Source organism: Pagrus major, chromosome 16 (genome assembly GCF_040436345.1).
Source record: "Pagrus major chromosome 16, Pma_NU_1.0".
Classification (NCBI taxonomy): domain Eukaryota; kingdom Metazoa; phylum Chordata; class Actinopteri; order Spariformes; family Sparidae; genus Pagrus; species Pagrus major.
Window position 1 is genome coordinate 23973373 of NC_133230.1, and position 27066 is coordinate 24000438.

Below are 27066 nucleotides of genomic sequence, written 5' to 3' on the forward strand. Positions count from 1 at the left end.
TTAAAGTACTGTATTTTTTGTCACTCTGTTGCATAATGAATGGGAATGCCTATATACAATTTGAACTTCATTCATTTGTAATGTGCCTCTTATCACGTCTTACGAGGTGTAACTAGGCTCATAACCACCAAGAAGACCCACTCTGATGACCCAGTCAGTCCAGCGTCACCGGCGTCTTGTTAAGGAGATGAAAACATTGTATATGTCTGTGAACCACGCTGCTGGTATGCGCGCTGAGCCTCCTCAGCGTGTGGAACAGCTGATGGTAACGCCAGCCGGGCTCTGTATCTCATCTGGCTGTCTGAGTGGCCTGCTGGTGTCAGAGCTCAGAGCTGATTGGCCTAGCCGTCTCCTTGTAGGGTTATGCTGAGCAGGAGAGTCACTGCTGAGCGGCCACTGAGGCTCCCGAGACGTGAGCTTGCAGAGAGGAGTTCCATATTTGTGCCACCCACTTTTCCATATATTTCCTGCATGTACGTTACACCTTATGAGGACAAACTCTCATCTGTGCAGGGATTATACAAACATTTGACAGATTATTTGTTGATGCAACATCATGTCAAGAAAAAAAAATGGTTAGAGCTCACAGAATCTCATTCATGTGTTTGTAATTATTAAAGAAATGTTTTGATTTGAAGCTTCAGTTATGGTTAAGAATGACTCCGGTGTTAAAGAGCAGTATATAATATGTGAGTTTTTTATCATAGCTGGAGGTATGTGAGAACATTCCCCTGCTCCACCAGATACCAGAGCCTCCTATTTATAGCTGTTTCCTCTCTATCTGGACAGATAGGAGCTGGATGCAGCTGAAGCATCTCATAGTTATTCGCTTAAGACTTTCATAGATTGGATTAATATTGTTTTGATACATGATTAGAAGAGGTGTGATTCATGATCAGGCTTTTCTTCCCAGCAACAGTGAGAGGCAGTGTTCACTGATAAATCCTGAAGCTTTGGAAATGAAAATGTAATATATAGAGGTTGTTTTGCAAACAATACATAAAATATTATGGGGAAACTCCATCAAGGACGGTTTATTAGCCATGAGGTGCACTACAAAGTCTGTTGTTAATGTCTTCTGTGGCTCTGGAGGAGCTTTGTCAAGTCCGAGAACACAACCTCTGGTCTTGGCTCTGGATCGAAAACTATTAATTCGTAACAGAGTGACTGCATTCCAAACTGGAGGGGTGGGGTTTATGAAGACGTGTCACAAAAATGCCATTGATTGAACTGTGGGAAGTGTAGGATCCAGTGTTTTAAGACAAAGGTCAGGATATGTCAGCCTGTGTTACATCATTCTTACTATACTAAATCACTGCAGTACCCCATAAAGTAACCATGAGACCTCTGACTCACTCTCTCTGCTCCACCACTGCTCTTCTTATCTTTAAAAGTTTCAGTGGTAGAAAATGAGTAATTACTGAAGTAAGGAATTTGCTTCACTTATAGTATTTCCATTCGCTGCCTCTTTATACCCCTACTTAGTTCCAATGGAAACATTGTCCAACATTTATCAACATTTAGTTCTACTTTACAAATGAAGATTTCTCATACAAAACATATGATACACTTATAAGTGTCTTTTTATACATTCAATTTCACAACAGGATTTAAAATACTTGAAATTACAGTACATTAACAGTAAAATGCAACTTACACATTAATGCATTTGTTGTATTTCATATAATGATGAGGTGATAGATAGAGAGAGAGAGGGATAGATAGACAGGTACATAGATAGATACATCATCATTTATTTGTTGATTATTATAGTTATAGTTTAGCAGAGAATGAAATACTTAATTAAAGTAAAAGTAACTTAAAGATGTACTTCAGTAAATGTAATTAGTTGCTTCCCACCACTGTATAGTGTCACTCAAAGGGGTCTTTTACATTTGATAGGTCAATTTTGCAATAACACTTACATACTCGTAACATATGCAATGTTTTTTTTCCTATGTTGAATAATTTCTGTATTTTGATCATCCTCCACCTCTGAGTCATTCTCTGACATCAGCAGACGCCTTTTCCCAGCATCACTTCACTTCAGGATAATTACCGCCCTCTAGCGGCCACTTTGGAGAACGCATTGTGATGACGTATCACTTGCGACCGAGCTGGGAACAGCCATGCGCCAGCTGCAGCGTTGTTATGGTCGGCGCTGTGATAAGTTAGCTGTTGCGGAGTAGTTAGTGACAGAGAGGCGTCTCTCCGCCAAATTCGAGTTTCCAAAGTGTCCGAGGAGCGGAGGACGGCGGTGAGAGCCGCGGCGGAGCAGCGCTGTGCTGAGCGGGGAGCCCTCTTCCTCCTTCTCGTCTGACGGCTGTGAGTGTGACAGGACACGAGCACTGCCATGTAGCTGAGGCAGAAGAATGAGCGGTCAGCACACTCCAACAGATGGGACAGACGACCCAACGGTCCAGCAGGAAAATGAACTAGAAGCCCTCGCGTCTATCTTCGGAGATGACTTCCAGGATCTACGGAACAAGGATCCGTGGAAGGTAGCTAGACGTGCTAAGCAGAGCGCATTTCCTGAACAGAGCTGATGGGTTAAAGTTGACTGCTATTAGCTGTAGTAATGGAGTGATGAGCCCCACTAAAGAGCACTGTGTATTTCCAGGTTAAAAGGCCTCCAGAGGTGTACCTCTGCCTGCGGCCCAACGGGCTGAGCACTGGGGAGGAATGCTACGTGACGGTGGACCTGCAGGTCAAATGCCCACCCACATACCCAGACGTGTGAGTACTACTGACCCCTGACCTCTGCCATGTATTCACTGAGGCCATTGTTACCACTGCACTGCCAGGTATCCAGACACACAATGAACAGATAGACTGGCTGTCTCCAAATACTAATGTGACAGGGCACCTTTTGTTATGTAGAGACTGAATGGGTTATATAGTACACTTATTTACTAGCTGTGGCAGCAATATGCAGGTTTCATGGTCTGGAAATTGACAGTTATAATATTTGTTTGTCAATGGTTCTGAATTCTATCATATTAGTGCGATGAAAGAATATATATTTTCCAGGTATATATCACGCTTCCTGTCAGGACTTGATATTTTGTGAAAATATAATAAAGTGTTTTCATTCCTTACAACAACAATAATTATAATAATAATAAAAATTATAATAATAATAATTTTTTGACCATGATATTTTCGTACGTGTGGTATCGTACTGTGAAAATCTCAAAACCCTTGGAAACCTAGTTTGCGCACTTATATTAAATCTAATGCTTTCTGAACAACTTCAAACTTCATTTTATTTTAAACCATATTATTCTGGGCAAATTCTTTATTCATAAAATAGGATGCTGCAGTAAAAGATGGAACAGTAATAGAAATAAATTTGTTATCTAGGATTATAACTTTGTGGCACCGCAGGATATTTAGTTTTTAGATGTACTGGAAGAAAATACCTCTGACAGCCTTTTTTGTTTCCTTGTATTTTTCTTTTTTACTAAGTCAACGTACTTATTTTTTCTTTCTTTTTTACCTTTATATTACACTGTTAAATACTGTCTCTAGATGTAGGTAATACTATTATATTTGAATTTTGCACTGCACTGTTTTGTTCCTTGCAGCAAAGATAAAGGAGGATAAAGGATAAAGAGAGCAGCTCGGAGGCAGTACGAGGGCACAGTGGATGTTAGTTCCATCGTTAAGTTTACTTGTTTTTATTCTACCACAGTTATAGCCTCAAAATAGTTTCACACTCACATGGTTGAGCACAGGAAATAAAATACCACTCTGCCTTAGAGCCTAGTTTTCTCTTTTGAAAAAGAGCTGCCTTGTGACACAAGAAAACCTTCAGAGGAAGTGTTGTCTGATCAGTAAATCCTACGTTAGGTTATAACCAGAAAAGAAATGAAAAACATAAAAACAAAAGGCTGAGAAAGGAAAGAAAAATTCACCAAAAGCTGGCACTGACTGACTGAAGATAATCTTGTTTATCTTTTCTCTGCTCTGATCCAGATTTAAATGATTTTTTTGGAGTATTTTGTTAATAATTTCACACTTTTTCCTTTCAGTGCCACCACGTACAGTGTGTCTCATATCATACAAGTTACAAATCTAAGATAGAAAAGCAGCTTCTCTGTGTAGGATTTCTGGAGATAAGACTCATAATTGTTTTCACAAATTGTGCACCTAATATCTCCAATAGGAATAAGCACAATTCTGTGACGCATGAACATATTTTATACTAGAATGGAATTAGAAACAAGACCCACAAGCACAGTCACAACTGAACAACTACTGAGATTTCTATCTGCTCACAGCCTGAAAACTATTCGATTTCCCTCACATGCGCTCACATGATTGGTAACAAATTGAATAGATGCTGCATGTTTGTCCACCCGCCACCATGGCTTTTACCATTCTAGGACAGTAGCCCGTCATGCCTGATGTTAATCCAGGCACAATCAGTACAAAGATCCATTGTGCAGTTGTAAATGTCATCTAAGTGTTCACTAGTGATCACTGTAACTTGAGTCTTTGGGCACCACCAGGCCTCCGGAGCTGGAGCTGAAGAACACCAAAGGTCTGTCAAACGAAAACCTCCAGAACCTTCAGAGTGAGCTCACCAAGCTGGCAGCAGTACGATGTGGAGAGGTGAGGACTCACACACTCACACACACACACACACACACATACACACACAGATAAAGGAATAGTACACACAGACTACCTTTAACCTTCTTCCCCGTCCTCCTAGGTGATGATTTACGAGCTAGCAGACCATATCCAGGGCTTCCTGAGCAAGCACAACAAACCTCCGTCGCGCTCCTTCCACGAGGAGATGCTGAAGAACCAGCAGAGACAGCAGGAGAAGCGAGCCCAGGAGGAGCAGCAGAGAATGGACCAGCGGCGCAAGCAGGAGGAGGAGATGGTGAGATGGATTAGTTTTATCTGAGGGTTTTGTCACAAAGAATCTTGAATTGCAATCTGTGCAATTTAAACTAAACTCTTACCACTAGCAAAAAAAAAAAATAGCTAATGAATAATTTATAGCTAAGTGTTACGACCAGCTCGTAGGCCGCAACAAAGGAGGAGATGTGCACAAAGCAGTTGCAAACAAACCACAATTTATTAAAGTAAATTACTTAACCATATGGGTGTGGAAGTCAGTATCAGGAGTGTAGGTGAGTGTGTGGGTGTTATGATCAATGTGTGGTGCATGTTGTTAGTGCAAAATAAGGCAACGCAAAGAAAGACAAGACCAGCACGCTGTACACAGAACCCAGGCCTGGGGCCGTCACACTAAGTCACCAGGAATTCTACACTAGTAGTACGCATATAAATGCAGATAACATACTTATGCAACACAGTCTACAATAATTTCTGTTACTGGTTAAACATCTGTGTTTTGAAAGTTTGGAAAATGACAGACAGAAGCTCTAGTTGAACAGGATGTCAACTGAAGTATTTTTCTTTCTTGCAGGAAAAAGAGATCATGGCTGAAATCCAAAGAAGAGAGGAGGAGAAACGAGAGGAAAAGAGAAGGAAGGAGATAGCCAAACAGGTGCACTGTTAATTTTGATCTCCATAGAACAGCACAGTTTATTGGAAATATCACAGGAACAAGTATGATGACCTTCAATGTGGTGTTCTATCCACAGGAACGACTTGAGAGTATGGAGCAGTCGGTCCCTGCCGACTCCACCCTGCTAGGGAAGAGCCCACCCAGCCCGTGTAGATTTCCTCCTGAATGGACTGAAGCCAAGAAAGCAGTTGGTAACCGCCGACGGACTACCTCAAGTTGCCGCCACAAGTGTGTAGCAGACCAGCATCACAAAGACAATAAATGCTTCTCCTGTTAAGAGAAATACTGTCATAATGCTCTGAGTTGTTTTTGTTTTCCAAGGCGCGACACGCTCAATGAAGACAACCACCATTCGCAGGAGCTTCTTCACTTCCACAGCAACACTTGTGGTGAACTTCTCGTCCACAGAGGGAAAAGCTTAGGTGAGAGCTGTTTTGATGCAGTGTTAAAGTCAGGTGCAAAAAACAGTTAATCTTACTATATAACCTGTTCATTTGTATATTTGCGTCCGTGTTTGTGATTGCGACAGGTGTAAGCGAGAGGCTCAGCCGAAGCGTTTATTACGGGTTTGAGGTGATCTCAGGAGACTTTGCTGTGATCTACGAGTGGTCGCTGCGCTGGAACAAGAAGATGGGCAAGTTCTTCACCAGCCAGGAGAAAGGAAGGATTGAGAACTGCAAAAAGCAGGCAAGTAGAGAGGGATTGTGCTTTTTAGTCTAGATTTATTTGATAACTTAACTTACTTTGCAGATGCAGATTTTTAACTGATTTTTATCAGCGATCAGAGAAAAAACACATAGATTGCTATAATCGGAAAAATGCTGGATATCTGATCCGAAAATTGGCCAGGCTGATAATCGGTCGATCTTCACTTTTAGTATGAAAAGAATGAAGTATGAAAATCTGACAAAATACCTCTCAAAGCCAAACCCAATATGCTTGGTTAAAACTGAATTCTTGTGCAGATCCATGGGGCAGAAAATGAGTTCAACTCCCTCCTGAGGCTCGATCACCCAAACTTGGTGCACTACACGGCGCTGAGCTCCACTGAGAAGGAGGACTGCCTCGTGGTAAACATGCTGGTGGAGTATGTGGCCGGCATCAACCTAAACCAAAGCCTAACCTCCCACAGCCCGATCTCTCTGGATAAACTTTGCCATTACACGTCCGAGCTGTTGGCAGCTCTCGACTACCTTCACTCCAACTCTGTGGTCCACAAACACCTGGGGGCCTCCAGCGTGCTGGTGGACTCGGCGGGTCACGTTCGATTGACTGATTACAGCTTATCAAAGAGATTTGCTGATATCTGCAAGGAGGACATTTTTGAGCAGGCCCATGTGCGTTTCTCAGAGGATACAGTGATGCCAACGAGAACAGGCAAGAAAGGGGATGTGTGGAACTTGGGCCTGATGCTGCTGGCTCTGAGTCAGGGGAAGGAGTTGAAGGAGTATCCAGTGACTGTACCAGCCAGCCTGCCTGCTGACTTCCAGGATTTCCTCCACAAGTATGTTTGGAGGGATATATCAGCCCATTTACTGTAAATAGTGTACTGTATACTAAACATTAGTGCCGACTAGGCCTGCACGATATGAGGAAAATCTGCGATGTGCGATAACACTGTTCAATATTGCGATGACGATATAACTTGCGATAAATAAACAATTATTGAAGTTTGCATATTATTAACTATACAGTTAATAATAGTGTTTCCGCATTAATAGGTACACTGCTAACATAGACCCCAAACATTGAATAGCCAATGTCCACTGAATAAAGAATGAAATAAATTATTTCGAACATGCTTTTATTGAACAAACTGCACATGAATACCCAACCAATTAAGCAGAACATTAATTTAAATAAGACATTATAACTATATGAAATAAAAGTTTAATTTCCCCTGCTCCCTTTAAACTATTTTCTTGTAAACTCAACCAAAACATCTCTTACCATGCAGAGTTGAAATAAATATAACATCCAGGGGGAAACAACTTAAATAATTAAATAAATATAAATTAAACATGGCACTTTAAATTAACTGTAATGTCTCTCATCACAATCATCAAGGCCCTTGACTCTGCCTAACAAGGTGCAGAGATCTATAGTATGAGGGACAAAACTGAAATAGAGTAGGGCCAGCCCACTAAATCAAGAGAAAATAAAATCAGGAAAAAATATCTACCCGTTAGGGCAAGTTACAACCTTAGTTATTCCCTTAACACAAGTTCTTGGCCAAGAAAACCAGCATGTTAACTTTGTTAGGTTGTTACCACATTCCCAGATGTGCTGATGTGCTCACACAGTACCTGTCATTGTAACACGTTGTAACAGTCAGTTATTTAATGTAGTGGCACTAGGTGGCGCCTCTTTTGTTTAGTGGGTAATGTAACCTGAACGATGAAGAAGAGCAGGTGTACTTCCGCTCCTCATGAGAAAGGATACCGCTAACAGAGCGAAGACTTCCCTTTTTATTTTGTGCAGTGTTGGTAGAAGAACCTCGGCCTGTGTTCATTTGCATGCATGCCTGTAACGTTAGTGCCGTAGAGACCTGGCATGGTGCTGTCAGTGTTATGAATAAAAACCCCCACATGTTGCCTGCCGTCTCTTGAGTAACCAGAGCAACCGCACTAAAGTGGACCATCACCTTCCCCTTCACCAGCCCACGTTACAACGTCGTCTCTCCTGAATCCAAAATAAGGTCATATAGCAGAAGTGCTGTTTCTTTTCACCACAAGGCCTTCGTCGACCATTGTCATCGCTTTTTTCTCCTCCCTCAGCCATCATAACCTGGCAATCACCACCAAACTGATGCCGATTAATTTTGTCCGGGTAGCTAACGGCTAGCTGGGGCTTCATCTGATTGGCCTTTGTAAACAGGGCTCCGTCTGATAGGCTAAATGTTAGCATGCTCATGGCGCATGTAAACAAAATGATTTTTCTTATTCATCGCGTGTCAGGCAGTCTTTTGCGATGTGTTTATCGCACATGTTCATATCGCGATGACGATGAAAATTCGATTTATCGTGCAGCCCTAGTGCCGACCATTTTCCAAATCTTTAGCGTATCGTGAGGCTGCAGTGTTTCAGATTTGTGTTTGGTTTGGCTTCCCTAGCAACCATTTCCATTCATATCACTACGCTGCAAACATTTCTGCTGATTTGAATGTTGTCAGTCATGTTATCATAATGTGATAATGCAAATGTGCGTGCATGCAGGTTCATTTTAAAATTCTCAGCATACTTTGAATGACAAGCAGACATAGTGCAATAGGCAAAAACACCACTTTGTTCCTTTATGATGTTTAATAGACCATCTGTCTAACTTTATTGCTGTTGTTAAAAGTAGTTACTCCATAGATTCCAGTGTAATAGAGATGTCATCCTACCAAAGCAAATTGTTTTAATGATGACACTATTCAGATATTTTCCTTGTGTTTGATCCACCGGCTTTGTGTTGTCAGCAGACCTCCAGCACAGTGTGGTTTAGCACAGTAGACTAGATTGTTCCAGCTCATGGCCTGTACAGATTACTGCACAGTCTATTATACTGTCCGTGTGTTTGTCACAGGTGTCTGTGCCTGAATGATGCTGAACGCTGGACGACCCAGCAGCTATTGGACCACGCCTTCCTCAAGCCTCCATCGCCTAAAAACCTGCCACAGTCTCAGGATGCCAGCCCAGAAGGTGAAACACACCCCTAAATTAGTGATGCCATACTATTGTGCACATAATAAAAAAAAATAAAAAAACACTAACACAAAGGATTAATCTAAGACCAATAGTCCAATAGTTGGTCATGTTTTTTTTCTATCCTTTCAGATCTCGCCGTTGACTTGGCATCATCCGTCATCCCACAGAGTCACATCCTCTACGCTCCGTTCATCTCCGGGGTGCAGAGGCAGCTTTCTCGCTACTTCAATGAGTTCGAGGAACTCCAGCTTCTTGGAAAGGGAGCCTTTGGTGCAGTAATAAAGGTAAGCTTTGGCTTTAACGGGAGAGACGCTGGCAGTGATTTCTTAGTCTCCACCTTCACTTTCCTTCTCTTGCACCTCCAGGTTCAGAACAAACTAGACGGCTGCTACTACGCCGTGAAACGCATCCAGGTCAACCCAGCCAGTAAGCAGTTCAGACGGATCAAAGGCGAGGTGACGCTGCTCTCACGCCTTAACCATGAGAACATTGTCCGCTACTACAACGCCTGGATCGAGCGACATGAGACGCCCTCGATGGGAGTCCTTACCAGCAGTGACAGCTCTGAGCCTCAGAGCGCCGCCGACAAGCGTCCTCATGGCAAAGAGTCTCGGCAGCGCCTCAACGAGCTCGGCCTCCCCGACAACTTGGAGGACAATGCGCCGCCTCCGGTCCTGTCGAGCTCCGTGGAATGGTCCACCTCCATCGAGAGATCCTCCAGTGCCAAATGTAGCGGACACCAGTCGAGTGATGAAGAGGATGATGAGGAGGAGGATGTTTTTGGTGCCTCTTTTTTGTAAGTGTTTATTTATTTATTTTTTTTAACCAACACGACTTTTCCTAGATCAAAACGCTTGATACATCACTTTTTTGCTTTCAGGCCGTCAGATAGTGAGAGTGACATCATCTTTGACAACGGCGATGAAAGCACAGACGAGATGTCACAGGTTTAAATATATTTATCCCTCATTTATTCACTTGTTTTGTCAGTTTTCACAAGTGCAACCAACTGACGGCTTTTCCTCACCCAGGTCGAGCAGAGCAAAAGGCTGGTGATCGACACAACAGAGAGCACAGACTCTGAACGACCTCCCCCCATAGCACATTATCTGTACATACAAGTAAGCTTCACCGCCATGCTCCTTTCTTACCACTAGAGGTCTCTCTGCCTTGCATCTAATACATGTGTTCCGCTTCTAACAGATGGAATACTGTGAAAAAAGCACTTTAAGGGACACGATAGATCACGGCTTGCACCGGGACCAGAATCGTTTATGGAGACTCTTCAGGGAAATACTGGACGGCCTTGCTTACATCCACCAGCAGGTGTGTTTACGTATTTGACTCCCACCCTCCTTTAAAGTTTATAAGCCTATTTGCCATAGTGTCCCAAAACGGGAAGGATTCAATTTTAGCCAGGATTCTTTCATACTTCAATAACAATAACATAAATGGAAGCCATCTTTTAATCCACCCATCTATCTTTTAGGGCATGATACACAGGGACCTGAAGCCTGTCAACATCTTCCTTGACTCGCACGATCATGTGAAGATCGGAGACTTTGGCCTGGCCACGGACCATCCCGCTAATGTGGTATGCATCTAATGTAAAATGTCTAATTCCAGTGATGAAGATGAGAACCAGTAGAGATAAGATACTGTTTATCTTTCTCAGGCTGCAGGTGTATTTGAAGTGGAGGAGAGCGGCTCAGTAGTGATGACCAAACCAGACCCAACAGGTGGAGAGAGTTTGAAAACATTCACATTGTAATTAATGTAAATAAAAATAAAATACATTTTCTTCCCTAATACTTTGTTTTGCTTTGGCATCATTATTCTACAGGAAACATGACAGGCATGGTTGGCACTGCCCTATACGTCAGTCCAGAGGTTCAAGGGAACACCAAAGCCACCTACAACCAAGTAAGATTTAAGTTTGTATTGGAATATAAATATGATTTAAGAGTTTCTGAGGGTCTGGTATTCATTCATTCCTTCTGTCTTTAGAAAGTTGACCTGTTTAGCCTGGGCATCATCCTGTTTGAGATGTCCTATAAGCCCATGACCACAGGAGCGGAACGCATCTCCGTGCTTAGCCAGCTACGTGTGGTAGGTCCATGTTCAAGACTGGGAGCCATCTATGTAGAGGCTTTGAAACTGTCACTTATTTCATCTCTTTTCATGCTGCAGGAGCCCATCAGCTTCCCTGAGGACTTTGTTGCCGGTCAGCAAGGAACACAGGTGAGGATGCTGCAGCACAGCATTTGGTACAGACCTTTTTTCTCTGTATTTCCCAGTCCATCAACAAAACATCTCTCTGTGTTTCTTCGTTGTGTCTGTCAGAGGAAAGTGATAGAGTGGCTGTTGAAGCACGATCCGGCCCTGCGGCCCACCGCCCAGGAGCTGCTGAAGAGTGAACTGCTGCCTCCACCGCAGATGGAGGAGTCGGAGCTACACGAGGTGCTACAGCACACCATGGCCAATATCAACGGCAAGGCCTACCGCACCATGGTGGGCCAGCTGTTCGGCCAGAACACCTCTCCAGTCATGGATTACACCTACGACATAGACCTTCACAAGGTATGATAGACATATTTCACATGGGACCAAAGGGAAGGTCACATGTCTGACATAGATGAGTGTTTTTGTTCATTTATTCTTAGAAAAGTATAAAAGTACATCAGGTGTAAAGCCATGGTAAGAAGTAGTTCCCCCCGCTACCTGAAGATGTCACTGCAGACTCATGAATGTCTGCACCAACCCCTCCGTGCTACCTCGCTCATCTGGTCTGTATAAGTGGCCAGCAGAAGGCCTGTTCGTGCTTAATCGATGTCTCCTGATCCCTAACAGAGTCTGTTTGTTTGGTCTCCCTCCAGGGCAGCTTCAGCTTCAACAGTGCCAAATTGCAGCAGCATGTGCATGAAACAATCACCAGGATCTTCAAGAAGCACGGTGAGTACACTACGCCTGTTTGCGTGTGAACGTGAGGCTTTGTTGACTCTCCTCTGCAAACCACTTGGACTCCTGACCCGCTGTAAGCCCGTTTTAGGGACCCCAACATCTGCTCCAGTGAGTGGCGGTTTAAACAATAAGTTCACTGTTGGGCAGCGCAGATTCTGTGCAGGTGCTTGTGTTATTTCTGTGCACAGTGCTGATGGTGTCCAGCTGTACTTATTTGTTTATGCTCAGTTAGTATCTGCTCACATGCATCACCTCTCTCAGGGTGAAGGTTATATTATCTTATGCAGATGTTGCAGTGATACATGATGTTTGTTTTCAGGTGCGGTGCGTCTGCAGACACCGCTGTTCCTCCCCAGAAACAGGAAGTTGTATGATGGCAGCGAGCTGGCCTGCTTCATGGACCACAGCGGAATGCTGGTTACACTGCCATATGACCTTCGCGTGAGCCCAACACACGCACATGCACACCATCACTAATTATACAACTGTTTGCATCAGCACATGCAAACACACACAGAGTGTGAGGCTGCAATCAGCAGCCGCCGTAAGATCCTGCCACCTCAGGAAACCCTGAGGACTAAATGGTTGTTTCCACACTGTGATTGATTACAGCCTGGTATGCACTGACTTCACTGTCATTATACAAGTGCCCCAAGTCTCAACTCTCTGTTTGCTTTAGATGGCGTTTGCAAGATTCGTCGGTCGCAACAATATAACACATCTGAAGAGGTAAAGTTACATGAACTTATGCTTATTTGTGTCAGTAATACTTTTTAATAATAGAAATGATAATGGTCATTTGTTGGCTAATAGCTCCTTTCAAAATAATCTTACCTTAGCAATAAAGTTGATTTACATGTTACTAATTTATTAAACTTTTAAATTACACAGCCTGTCTCATATGCTATGTTTTTCTTTCTACTTAAAGGGTAATTTTACACATTACAGTGGGTTTGCAGGTCTTGGGGAGTACTGCTGTATATGTGAAAACAGTGATTAAAGCCTTTCTTTTGCTCCAAAGGAAGCTGCATGTAATCTGATGTCACTCAGTGACTAAGGTGCATTAGAAGAACAATGTGCTGAATGAAAATGGTGATATCTCTGGTTCTGCTGCATCGATTTTGATCATTTGTTTTTAAACTGTCCACAATTAGTCCAATAAGGTTAACAGGTGCAATGCTACCCGTGGACTGCTTTTCAAAACTGCTGCCTACCCACAATGCAACTTAGCCACTGTGTGACATCACTCAAAAATTGGTCGAGTTGCCCTTTAAAACACACCCCTTAACACTAACATTAACCCTTACCCTTTCTTAAGGTGGGGATGTTTTTGTTAGAAGGGGGATATACCCAATATTATCTAACAAAAATACAATGAAAGATAAAATTAATTGAAATCACCATGATCAGTTTTGCTCATTGTTCGAGCCTTATCACCAGTAGGCCTGCTGCCGCTGACACATGAAAACTGACATTCATGTTGAGAATAAGCATGAGTGATTCAGATTTTCTCTTCGTCTTTCTCAAGGTACAGCATTGAACGGGTGTTCCGCCCCAGGAAGCTGGATCGCGCTCACCCAAGGGAGCTTATGGAGTGTGCCTTCGACATCATCACACCCGTCACCAACAGCCTGCTCCCTGACGCAGAGACCATTTACACCATCTCTGAAATAGTCCAGGAATTCCCCGGCCTCCAGGTCATGCACATGAACTGCGTGTATTTTGAATGATCCTGTGAACTGACCGTTTGTGCTGCGCTGCCTCGCCCTGAGCAGTTTATTGATGCATCATTGTTCTTTATTTTCCTACGGACGCCTGATGGCAACTTGTCCTGTCTTTGTTTTTTCCCTTTTTACTTCCCACTCACATTCCAAACATACCAAAGTATGTGTAAGCCTGACAGATTTACGCTGGGTTTATTATTTACATAGTAAATCCGAAATGCGTGGCTCTCTCCACTTCCTTCCCTGCCTCCCAGTACAGTCCATTTCCTGTCCACACATCCCAGTGCTGCGTCAGTCTCCAGTCGCAGCACTCCTCGTGCATGTTTCATGAACCCAGTCAACTCAGAGTCTGGCCTCTGGTTCATCCCTCATAGATCCTGTTTCTGATCCTCTCCACCACCCTGCTCTTTGTGTGAAAGCTTTTAAGAATATGTGAGTCAGACAGAATGAGAGGGCAGCCGGACACAACAGTCATTATTCACCAAGGTGCTCATTGTACAGTAGTGCTCTTGCTTTTGACTGTAATTGCAGCTAAGGGGGTTAAAGGTGTGTGCGGGTGTGTGTTTGTGACTGCAGGAGAGGAACTATAACATTTACCTGAACCACACCAGCTTGTTGAAGGCCATCCTGCTCCACAGCGGAGTCCCTGAGGACAAACTAAGCCAGGCCGCCAACATTCTGTGTGACGCCATGGTCAGTGAAAGTCGCACGTGCATCACAGATGTTCTCCACATCGCGTGTCTGTTGCTGATATAATGTTATGAACACGTATAATAGCATTCTTCCTAAATATAGCAGCGCTAACATTTCTGTATTTGCTCCAGAGCGAAAAGCTGACCAAACGTGAGGTGGAGGCAAAGTTCTGCAACTTTTCACTGTCAACCAACAGTGTGAGTGTCCCGCCGGGTGCACGAACCTTCTGTAAAAAAATAATCAGTCGTGTTCTCTCTCATAAACACTGAGATCCCCTCTCTGTTGCGTCCAGTTGCAGACGCTGTACAAGTACATAGAACAGAAGGGGAGTCTGCTGGACCTGGCGCCACTGCTGACATCACTCACCAAACAGAAGACCGCCGTGACCCAGCTGGCCAAGCAGGGCCTCAAGGACCTGGAGGAGCTCACAATACTGCTGTGTAAACTGGGAGTTAAACTGCAGGTGATTTTGGGTGATTTTCTGTTAAAAGATGTGGTGATGTGTATGTTTTCTTCCCCTTTTAACACAGATGTGTACTCTCTACAGGTGGTGGTGAACTTAGGCTTAGTGTACAAGGTACAGCATCACTCTGGGGTCTTCTTCCAGTTTGTGGCTTTCATCAGGAAACGCAAGCGAATTGTACCGGATATCGTGGCCGCAGGAGGACGCTACGACCACCTGGTGGGTTTTACTGACACTCATCCACGTTCCACATGTGATTTTAGTCAAGTGCTTAGTCAAGTCATGGCACAAATCTGCAGCTATTATTGTAAAAATGTGGCCGTAATGTATGCAAACCATATTTTTTTCCATCTGAGATATAGATCTTTTGCCTGCATTTCATTAATTCCATATGATGCAGTCCAAGTGGTATCTTCATGTGGTTTCTTCTCTGGGCTGCTAGATCCCGGAGTTTCGAGGGCCAGCCCACACAGTGCCGGTGCCCTCTGCTGTGGGGGCCAGTGTGGCCCTGGACAAAGTCTGTGCTGCTATGGCCAACATGGAGGAGCCGGTGAGAGAGACAAACACACACACAGACACACACTGGGATCTGACATTCCTAATTATTGTAATGAAGGAGCAGCAGACAGAGCTACATATTTAATGATGCCTTATTACAGCAGGCGGCCGCCACACAGCCACTTTTAGGAACATGTTAATAACTATGATCAGTGTGACTCTTGACGCTGAGGAGATATTTTTGGAGGTGCATCATTTTCTATTTTTCACATTCAGAATGTGAGACGATGTGCCCAGAAAGCTCTGTAGAACCTGAAGCCAGAGAAGAGCACTGAAATGACTCATTTCTCCCCAATATATATTATACTGCAGCTCACTACATCTTTTACTGTTTGACCCTTTTTAACTTCTGTTTTTTCTCTGTATCAGCCATCAGTGAGCTCATGTGATGCCCTGGTGGTCCCAGTGGGACATTCTTCAATGTCCAGAGCCATCAATGTTGTCCAGAAGCTGTGGAGCTCCGGCGTGTCTGCAGACATTGCCTACGATGTCTCACAGGTAAGCACTCTGCCTGATATCAAACCAGTTTTGATTTGAAGTTATCATACTAAACAAAGTTTTGTTTACATTCTGTTATCGAAAATTTATTTATTTTTTTATCCAAAATGTGTTGTGCGTATCCTTGAGGTCTTAACAGAAGTCTTGATCATCCCAACATTTTGAAATCATGGATGTCTTTATAAGAACTAGATAATGGACCCAAAGATGGCGGCCATTCAGTTCAATGAAAATTGCTTGACTGGCACTGACTTCTGGGCTTATTTCCACTACATCACATCATCATTTACATCACTACGTTGTGATGACGTCACAGATTTTAAAATCGATTTTCCTGCCTCAAAGAAAATTTTACAAAAACCTCCTATGGATTAAAAAAATATATTAGAAAGAGTCATAATTGACCTCGATTGCAGTTTGAGGTTTCCTGTTTCCTGCAGTTTTACAGATCTCTTTTATAATTGTGGTCTCTGGGGGAAACACTTTGGAAGCAAGACTGAGCATCAGTTCCCTGTGCAGGTCTTGCTATACATCCATGCCTCCATGTTTTTCAACTATAAACATACACTTTGCCTGCAGTTATAAATGACACGAGACCCAGATTACCCATAAAGGCTTGTGGGCCTCTCTTTTTTAACATGTTTTCAAGAAAATGAATTTTGTTTTGCCAAAGGTAGGTGTTTCATTTGAGGTGTAGAAAGAAGGATGATAATTGAAAATATCACTAAGTGCAGCTAAACAGCATGTTTATAAGGAATAATTCAGTAGAAATTCAAAACCTAGTCAAGCCAGAGTAATTAATGCCCTAAGCCTTAATATATCTCAGCTAAAGGAAGCTTCTCAGTAAGTCACTCCCTCATTGTTGCTTCCTGACATGCTGAAGGAAGAATTTTGCAGGAACCTGCAGAGAGGACTACAAACAGCTGCACTGTACATGAAGTAGTTCAAGTAGAAGGATTTCATTGAGTTTGTGTTCATACCCTTATAATTATGTAACTGAGCCCTCATGGTTCTTGTATGTGTAAACTAAACCACATTTCTAACGTACTAGATCCCTGAATAGACAATGGAAATTAGCCATTGTGTATGTGGGTGATCTCCCGAGCTCCCCCTCCCTAGCCTTCCTATTCTGCAGTACCTTCATCCCTCCTACAGAGGGCAACGCCTGACTTCCGTTCTTGAGGAAAAAGCCCCCCATCTGTCAGCAGCAGGCTGCTTATCGTGACAGCATCAGAAATAGTAAACATCCCAGAGAATGAGCTGCTCTTTGTGGTTGTTCTTAAAAGAGGCTCACAGGCCTTATTAGGACAATACGACATGGAGTCATTTCAATAATTGTGTCATTCATCTGCAAGACCAGCTTCCAATAAAGTTTTTTGATGAGCTCTTATTTGGGAAACTCGTCAAGCCAGGCTGAGATCAGTCCCTTCAAAGCAAAGTTATTTATCCTCTGGTCCAAAACTCCTGATGCCATGCCTTTGTCACATTCTTCATGTTTATGTGACAAACTGATCTCAGCCCTGTGTTGGTGTAGACGCCCTCCCTGGCACATCGCTGTGCCCACATTTAAATCCTCCTCCTGTTTTTTCCTCCTTTGCTCTTTATAACCTATTGTTTTCCACTCCTGCAGTCTACAAGTGTTTGCTTAAATGGTTTTCATTGTCTTTCGTGCTGGCACAGGACATAAGTGACTGGCCACCTTCATTTCCCCTGAGTTCTTAGAAGCAATTAGGATAGGTTGGGTTTAGCTGAAAACAAGCAGCACTATGTCCAATTTGTCAACAGTGCCTGTGTGCGTATTTGTTGATTATGTATGCAGGCGGCGCCTCGACCGGTGGCGACATGGTGAGAACACCTTGTCCGGACCTACTCACCCATCGCTCCCCCTCGCTAGACTTTTGTTAACACCTTTCACATGCCGGCCTCTTAACGGGCCGAAAGTGCGGCTTTAATTCATCCTCAGGAGACGGTCCCACTCTTTTAGCTTTTATTAGCCAAATATGGCAAACCCCTTCCACATGCGGTCAGCTCAGGCAAATGGCCCAGAGCTGCCCATCAGAATCAAGGCTTACCTTTGACTTAATTTGTTCTGTCAATGAGAAAGTTGTGAGAAAAGTGCTGATTTGATGAGGAGGCAAAATCACACAGAAGCCAGATATAACTCTCTGGCTGAAGTTGGAGAATAAATTGGGCTGACGCAAACATATACATTCATACACACTGTCAGGGTTGAATGCATTACCTGAATACACATTGGTTCTGGTCGTGAGTCCCGGCTCAGTGCACACTCTTCTTGTTCCAAACAAAACCGACTGGCTGCTGCTATAGAAATATTTTCGAGGCCATGAGCCCTCTGTTCCTCCAGAACTGGTTTCCAACCTTAAAGCTTTAGCCGACTGGTATCCCAACAATGCCCCACAGCAACCACATTAACCTCAGTGTTAAATGGGCAGCTTTGATGCTTTTATTATGAAATTCCTGTCACACTGTTAAATTTGACTCATAATTCTTTGAGTAATTAATAGAAGAAAACTCTGAAACAGAGCTTGTGTGAGGACAGCAGGCTTTCAGCAGTTTTCAGAAATAAAGCCCAGAGTCGGCTCCAGTAAACACCTCCCTCTAAACTGGCCGCCATCCTCAAACCCATGTGAGAAGAATTCCAGCATGAATTAATACTCTTTGATAAGACAGTTATGTTTTTAATGTATTGTTCAGTTGAGCTGAACCCTTAAACCACCACTCACATTATGTGCGTGTGAGTAATCCAGCCTTTTCTCATTGTGCGTGTCATTAGTCTCAGGAGACGTTGATGGAGCACTGCAGGCTAGCCGGCATCAGCTACATGGCCCTGGTCTCAGACAAGGAGGGGATCTATGTGAAGGTAAACCAGCCTTGCAGTGCAGTAGGGCTGCAACTAGCGATTACTTTCATTATCAATATGTACAGATTATTTTCACAATCATTTAGTACATATATTGTAAAAGAAAAATGCAATGAAACAGTTTACCAAACAGTTGGCAACTAGTTTTCTATCGATAAACTAATTGATAAATCAACCAATCATTGCACCTTTTACAGTGCATCAAAGTATTGTGTAGCATGTTTTTTCCAATCCTGTCCAGAAATTAACAGTAGTTGAGACTACAATACATTTTGAGAAAACAGCTTTTCCTTGAGTAGCATTGCAGGTCACACAGCCGTCCAAACTGTTTTGATAAGAGAGAATTATGAGAGTGTTGTTTTCAGCAGCGCATGTTAAAGTCATTTTCTGTCTTCAGGTGAAATCCTTTGAGAAGGACAGACAGTCTGAGAAGCGGATTCCCGAGTCAGACTTGGTGGACCACATCATTCAGAAATGTCGGACCAAATTCTTTGAGGAGAGAAACATCAGGTAAAGACATTTTGGTTTTATGCGTGGCTCGGATGTCTGAATGAGGCTGTTCTTATATAATGTTTGTCCTTGTGCCCCTGCAGAGAAATCTCTGAAAGCCTGTCCCAGAACCCTAAAGGATCACTGCTCAACACCACAGGTACTGTGCTCAGTTCAGTCTGATTTCCACTTACTCTTTACAGACAGCCTCTATATACAGCCTTAACTGTACATTTGTGACCCACAAGTTTCACTGCAGCATGAAACAGTCACTCCTCTGTTTTCATACAGTTGTGCTTTGATTCCTCCAACGTTCAGCGTTCAGCAAAAGTGTTAAATTATGAAATGGAGTATTTAACTGATGTGTTACCCAGAGTGACGGACAATAAGTGCAGTAGAAGAATAAGTGTTAAATCTCACATTGCTTTTGGGATGCACACAGGTAGCCAACAACATGTTTTAATTCATCTGAGTAACAGTTAAACATCTTATTGGAATGTGACACGAACGAGATATTAGAAATGTAAAAAGCCTTCATAATTGGATAAAAAGTGATTTGTTTTTATTGATAAAATGTGGAAATGCTCCTTTTTCTTTCTCCAGGCTCTTCAGAGCAGCATGGGAGCAGTGGCAATGTGACCATTAATGTGAACGTCATCAGCCCAGAAAAGGTTTCTGCCAGTGCCAGACGACGCTATGATACTCAGGTTTGTGATGTGTGTGCACACACACACACACACACACACACACACACACACACACACACACACACACACACACACACACACACTTGCACAGACCCACCTGTTCTCAATGGCTTTTTTCCATTACTGAAATTAATGATGTGTTCTGCCAGATACTCTGATGTGGTCATCCAAAATTAGTCGCACCTGCTCATCAAGTGGGCAAAAACTCATGAAAATTGACAGTGAGCGTAGCAGGAGAAGGAAACACAGCAACAGTTGGTTAAAAGGGGAGGTTTTTTAAGTTTTAAGGTTTTTTTAACAGGAAGCAGAAGCATCATTGGCTGCACCAAAAAAACAGGCAAAAGACTGCTAAAGAGCAAGAAATGGAGCTCCTCTCAAAATTTGCACACATGAAAAAAAACAGGCACGTGAATGTAATAACGAGAGCAGAGAACTGTATCTGCTTGTGTAAAAGCGTCATCGGGAGGGAGAATTTCTGCTAGGTTTGCACGAATGCAGTTCTTCAAGCACTTGGCTGTGGTCAGCACGAGCTGTGACAAGTGCTTGCAGATGCTAAACACTCGCGTGCTAATCTGTTGAGACATCGGAGGCAGTAATTGAATAGACGGTGGCTGATATCTCCCCTCTTTCCTCAGGTCTTATTACATTCATAATAACAATGATAGTATAATATTTAATTAAATGCTGACTGCAAGGATCATAGGGAGGGAAATAACCCTCTGAAGTGCAGCTGTTGATTTAAAACTTTGAATTTAAACTTTAGTATTTGGTTTATTTATTCTGGACATGAAGAGAGGTTGTTCCCCATACCTGGATACCACAAAATGAGAGCTGTGATGCAGGATATACAGTAATGCTCACAAAGTGTGCAATGTGCAAAACGATACTGAATATTTGCAGATAATTAAAATTCCACAACTTGGATCATGATAAGGACATCCCACAGGTCACAACGCTCAGAGTCATACCCATGAAAACGCCTAGTTTGGAGCAGGTTGTTGTTGCCACTCACCCACACCAACAGTAAACATGTCCCTACTAGGCCACTGGTTTGCTTATGAAATGATTGCATATCAAGATTTTTCCCTGCTGGTTCATTTTGTTCGTTGGAACAGTTATTATTTTTCTTCCACCCTTTTCCCTTTCTTTCTTCTCACCTTCTTTCTCTCCAACTCTCTCTTTCAGATCCAAACCAGATTACAGAATCTCGGTAGCAATTTGCAGAACAAGAGCAGTGACATTGAGGTTCTGGCAGTAAGTCATTTTGTTTGTTTACCCCAAATCCCCAGCTCCCCCCTTTTTTTCTGCTCTCCCACCTTATCTCTGGAAACCATGTGTGAAATCACAGAGTGAGCAAAAAGCGCTTTTGATAGCTAAAACAGCAAACATCACTGGGAGCTGCCCTTTTATAGTTATTTACCTCGCGCTAAAATCCCCTGCTGGAGGTAGCATGGCTGTGAAGCCACTCCAGCCGCTACAACACAATGAACACTAAACAGAAGGCAGCGAGCGTGTCATTTCGGGGCTGCCATATTAGATTTATTTGTGGTTGCGATGTAGATTTATGGCCAGATATTCTTAAAGTAAATCAACCCTGCTTGTCCTATTTACCATGTCGCCGTATATTCCAAATACATCTGTCATCCCTGTTGGGGTCTGGATTGCATCAGCGCCCGGGCAGCGTTATTGAAACATAACAAGCATAATCACCTTGGATTCGGTAAGCTGTTGCACCGGCCTGCATGTCCGTCAGTCACACTGGAACACACCACTTATTTTCTAATGATAATCTCAAGAGGCTATTAGCCACTTCCTGTAAAAAAAAGGACATGGAGTGCTGTCAGAGAGTGTTGTGAAAGTGGAATTATAAGTAATTTACTGATGTTCGACCGGACTGGATTATGTTGTGTTGAAAGAATTACACAACTTATTGGGCAGCGGGTCCAGCGCTTTGTATTTTTAGCTCGATTATGAAAACAATGTTTGGCAGCACAAGTGGCCACATCCAAGCAAAACGTGCACTTTGTTCTCTGCATTTGGTGAATTGTTGCAACCTGAGATAAGGCTCCATTGTGTTTTTATGTAACCCTGCTTGTTTTGTATCCCGCAGGTGGACCTGCAGAAGGAAACTCTGATCAACTTCCTGTCTTTGGAGGTTTGTTCCATACTGGCTTCATCAAGAGCAATTGCAGAGTTAATAAAAGGCTACACCCCAATGAAGGAAGAGAGGGCAGGGGAAGTGGAAAGAATGGCCAGTAGAGGTCAATATCCTAGACAGGAAGAGGGGATCCCGTCTCCTTCCTTACAGTCTGTTGAGGAGTGGAGTGAGGGAACACCCCTGCCTACAGCTCCGCTAAAGAGTCTTAACTTGAACTCACATATGGCACAAACACATACTGCAGTTAACAAAACGCATGCTTCAGAGGTGTTAATATTCACATTCCAAACTCCTGACCACAGCTGCACGCAGAGGTTTAAAAAAAAAAAAGACTAAAAGAAAGAAAGCTGAAAAATGCTCCCTACACCACTGTTATATAAGCAAAAGCCTCCACTCCATAAATGAATGGGCCACCTATACAGTCGGCCCCTGTAGCACATGTGTCAAAGAAAACACATTCAGTATATAAAGCGCATGACAATACACAGTGTGCAGTGTATAGCCAGGCGTGCAGGAAAGGCCTGTTTTAAATATGGCAAATTACCCCGAGTCACACAAGGAACCAGAGAACTCAGTAAACCCAGTGTTGCTTTGTGCCTCCACTGCCCTGCTACACTTGACATGCACAAATATACTTCAAGGCTGCACATGGAAAAACCCCTTTTACTTCATATTCCCTTCTTTTAAATTCTGAAGTCTGTTAACAAACATGAAGAAAATGACGCTGAGTTGGACAGTCTCTACAATATTTGACAGCAAAACTGATCTGTACCAGGCACTGTTTAATGTCCATGAGCTTTTTCTCAACATTTTGTCACCTAACTTTCATTCTTTAACCTCTGCTCTGTCTCTTTCTTTCCAGTTCGATAGCGAGGACCAGTTCAACAGCAGCGTGAAGACTCTGCTGTCTCGTCTCCCCAAGCAGCGCTACCTGAAGTCCATCTGCGAAGAGATCCACCATTTCAAAATCAAGAAAAAGTATGTTGGTTGCTTTTTTGCACGTTTGTCCTGTACTGTTGACTTTCTTGTGTTGTTATTGTCAAAGCAAAACAGATTCTTGTGGATCTAGCTATGTTTCTTGCCAAGCTTAGCTAGCTATGTCATCAATCTTTGTAGGAAAAATCTTCTGGGCACCAATGTATCAAATTACTTGGCCATCCTATCTTTCCAATGAGACATTTCACTAAAAAACAAAAATCTTACCCTGCGGGGGGCGCTAAAGTCAGGAATTGCGGCAAATCATCCAATAAGTGTTAAGATATTTCCATCTTTGCCAAATTGTTCGTCAACTGACATATACAATCCATTCAACTATGCTAGAGGCATGGTTAGAAATCTGTCACCAAATGAGCTTCATGTTTTTAACCAGCTAGTGCCATTATTGGATTTAGTTGGAGTTCCCTGGACACCGGTGTTAGTTGTGGTGATGCAGCAATATTTTCATCATTTTCATGTGTCATCCTGTCAATCAGCTGTCCTACTAGGGATACTGTGTTTTGAATTAACGAAAGCAATTATTTTTTCAATGAATGTGGAAAAATGTGGTCCAACTGCAAAAAATCAAAAGTACAAATCCTTGCCACGTCAAACATAGTTTTCACATGCACAGAATTGTCTTAGTGTCCAAACTTTACCCCCTCAACAGTAGAGAAACAGCAGGAACTTGATACTATATGGACATTTTCCATACAAACAGTTGTAGACGTCTTGTCTCAGCAGGGGTCCTTGTGGAAGATGAACCAGAGACCCCACGGTCTCACCACTCTGCCTGCTCCCACATGTTTCCATCTACTAGTGACCTGTTATTTTTTATTAAAATGAAACCTGAAGCAAACAGTGGAATATATTAAAGACCACTTAAAAAAGACAGACTTCCTTTTACGGGCAGCTGCCACTCTAAAGCTCCGAGCAAGCCCACGCACTCCAGGTGTAACAGTGACAGTCAGTTCTTCAAAGGGAGCTGTTAGACGGATAACTACTGCCTTGAAGAACATCAAATCCTCAGCTGATCCCATTTCCTGAGGTGAAATCTGGAGAAGGATTAGCCTTGTTTGGTCTTCTGATGTCTGTCTCTTAACACCCAAGTTGATTGACACTGAGATTGCAGCACACAGGGGGGCGGGTTCGCTTCATCCATCACTGTGGTTTCGAATGGAGCGGTTTATTCCCAATTTTCCCAGCAGAAGGTTTTTTCAAAGCCCAGGCTAAACCCTCAGTGTTTGCTTTTAGTGTTGTGACGCTTGTGAATGCCCATAGAGAGCAACCCTGTGAGGGATTCAGCGGATTTTCTCTTTCATGAATGAGATGGTAACAAAAAAAAAATCAAAGCTTCTCTTTCTGGCTTCCCGTTCGCCTCTCCAGAGCAGTTGGTTTTAATTTCCTGTCTCTGCTGTGTGTTTGATTCGCTATTTAGGGGGGGGGGGAGTCTGTGCTGATAAATGAGCGTCACAGAGGCAACAATGAATATATTCAGCATGTGTTTTTATGTGTTTGTTTAGTTGTTTTCAGCGAATGTGTGGTGCAGGCAACTGAGGCCAGATGAGTGGGGTAAAGGGCACAGGCAGTCACCTGGCTGCTGCAAAACCACAGAGTAAAATTATTCCAGTCGCAGTAGTGATGTGACATTTGTGAACAATCCCATTCTTTTCAACGGCTGTTCGGTAGGAATGAAGGGAACCGAGTCTTGCCATTCTGTTCACAACACATTTCATACAGAGGGTAGATTCAAAGTTGCAAAGTCACTGACAAAACAGAGGGATGTACTGTCTCCTTGTATAATGTTTACGATGCAGATTGGATCTGGCAGTATGAGTCATTCAGTGCTGCTACACCTCGTCCACACATGCAAAATTGCATTTTATAGGTGGGGTATCTTAGTTTGAATCCAAATCCAACCCTGTCATTATCCTAGTGATTATTTGGCAGATATAATAACCCCCCCCCCCCAGTAAACAGAATATAAAAGAACAATAAGCTGTTCTTTTGAGCAGCTGTCGGAGAGCCGTAACTCCCCTCAAAGAGCCATAATTCACAAAGTCACAGTCACTGAGCTGTCCCTGATCCAAAACTACTCTGGGCAATACCTGTTTTTGATGACAAGTTTACAGCCATGCTAGCAGCTCTGTGAGCACTTACAGTAGGCACTTGGTGCTTTTAGCTAAATGCTAACATGCTCACAATGACAGCGATAACACGTTAATACAAAGTACAAAATTGCCATGTTTACCGTCATTGTTTGGTGTGTTAGCGTGCTAAAATTTGAAAAGTGCAGCTGAAGCTAATGTCATTTGTTTAGCATGTATTTAAAGGTGCAATATGTAAGAATTTTAGTTGACAACATTTAAAAATTAACTACATTTATCAGCAGAATGTGAAGAAATAACGGTTTTGATGTTATGACGTCCATGTATCATTACAGAGGTATTTACAAAACTTAGCATGCTAACTCGGTCCGTCACAGTCCAGAGCTCCTGTGCTAGCGATGTAAACAACAACAATCAGCTGGTGCTCCAAGCTCCCAGTCTGGACCTCTTAGCTGCATGGCTAACTGAGGTAACTACCTAATGGCAGCTACAGTTGGTAGCAGTATGTGGTAACTCTGGTGATATGCTGCCCCCTGTTTGTTTGGAGTACGGTTTCAACAGGTGTCCAGTTCTTACATATTGCACCTTTAAACCAAAATATTGGACAAATTGAAATTTTGACCTGAGGATGGCACTAAAAGAAAAGTTAAGATTTCTCCACTGAGTTATGGGACTGTCTTACCCTGGGTATTGTCCCGGCGGCGGGTTTGAATCCTCTGTTATTTCCACAGGATTGACTTCTTAAGCCAGAGAAATCTAAGATCTTGAAAAACCTCCCGGCTGAATTTCATTGTGATGATTTTGCAATGTCCCATTTGGAAGTCCTCCATAATGTTTTTAATATTGCTCTGAATCTCATAACTGACAGATGTTGTCCTCTCGCAGGCTGGCCGTGGTGGTCTTATACAGCTACAAGGACGACTACTACAAGATCCTTCTGTGAAAACCTGCATGGTTCCACTGACTGTGGAGACGTCCCTCGAGGCTCAGTCAGGTCCCAGAGACTGTTTTCATCCTGGGACCTACAGAATCTGTTTGAAGACTGACAGATTCATACCTTTTCCATTTGGAAAGCGAGAGCCCAACAGACACAAATGGTTTATTTTTACCATGCTGAATGGCGACCCAAACTCCATAACTTTCCAAAACCCCTTTTGTGGACAAGTGGTTCACTGGACTTAATTGCCTTAATAGAACAACAGAAGTTGAAATATAGAGGACTTTTTACTGAAGACTGTGTGTCATGGAAACAATTTTACATTTCTAATTAGCAACAAGATCAATAGTGGAAATAAAAAACATTTTCCCACATGGAGCTGTGGTTTTTTCCAGCTGTTTAATGAGTATAACAGCCATGAGGATTAACAGTCTGGATACTGGGTTTTCCCTTATTGTAACATATACCTTATGAATCCAGTAATTACTCAGTTGAGACACAGGTTGAGAACATTTAGGGAGTTATGAAAATATCTTAAGTTAAAATTTACTGCTTTTGATAGTCTGAAAGTTTTACATTGCAGTGTTTGACGTATTCAAGGCCTGGGAAACTGACCCTAATGTTTGCTTTATTGATCCTTCCGGAGAAGCTTCCTCACCTTGAAGTTTATGAGAGAG

The 27066-nt window shown here is 42.9% G+C and overlaps 1 protein-coding gene across 1 annotated transcript; it reads left to right on the top strand.

Moving 5' to 3' along the window:
• Nucleotides 1-2126: 2126 nt before the first annotated feature.
• On the top strand, nucleotides 2127-26763 carry eif2ak4 (eukaryotic translation initiation factor 2 alpha kinase 4). The gene is made up of 39 exons (XM_073483096.1): nucleotides 2127-2501; nucleotides 2621-2736; nucleotides 4515-4617; nucleotides 4721-4894; nucleotides 5447-5527; nucleotides 5625-5776; nucleotides 5870-5970; nucleotides 6078-6235; nucleotides 6514-7052; nucleotides 9116-9231; nucleotides 9367-9521; nucleotides 9603-10033; nucleotides 10118-10184; nucleotides 10269-10358; nucleotides 10441-10563; nucleotides 10727-10831; nucleotides 10913-10976; nucleotides 11081-11160; nucleotides 11245-11346; nucleotides 11428-11478; nucleotides 11581-11817; nucleotides 12114-12189; nucleotides 12518-12639; nucleotides 12878-12927; nucleotides 13727-13895; nucleotides 14499-14615; nucleotides 14747-14812; nucleotides 14908-15078; nucleotides 15163-15297; nucleotides 15521-15628; nucleotides 16006-16134; nucleotides 18929-19015; nucleotides 19413-19525; nucleotides 19609-19664; nucleotides 20108-20211; nucleotides 21397-21465; nucleotides 22322-22366; nucleotides 23232-23347; nucleotides 26338-26763. Exons 1-39 carry the CDS (start codon nucleotides 2373-2375, stop codon nucleotides 26393-26395), a joined length of 4965 nt encoding a protein of 1654 aa, XP_073339197.1. The 5' UTR covers nucleotides 2127-2372; the 3' UTR covers nucleotides 26396-26763.
• The last annotated feature ends 303 nt before the right edge of the window (nucleotides 26764-27066 follow it).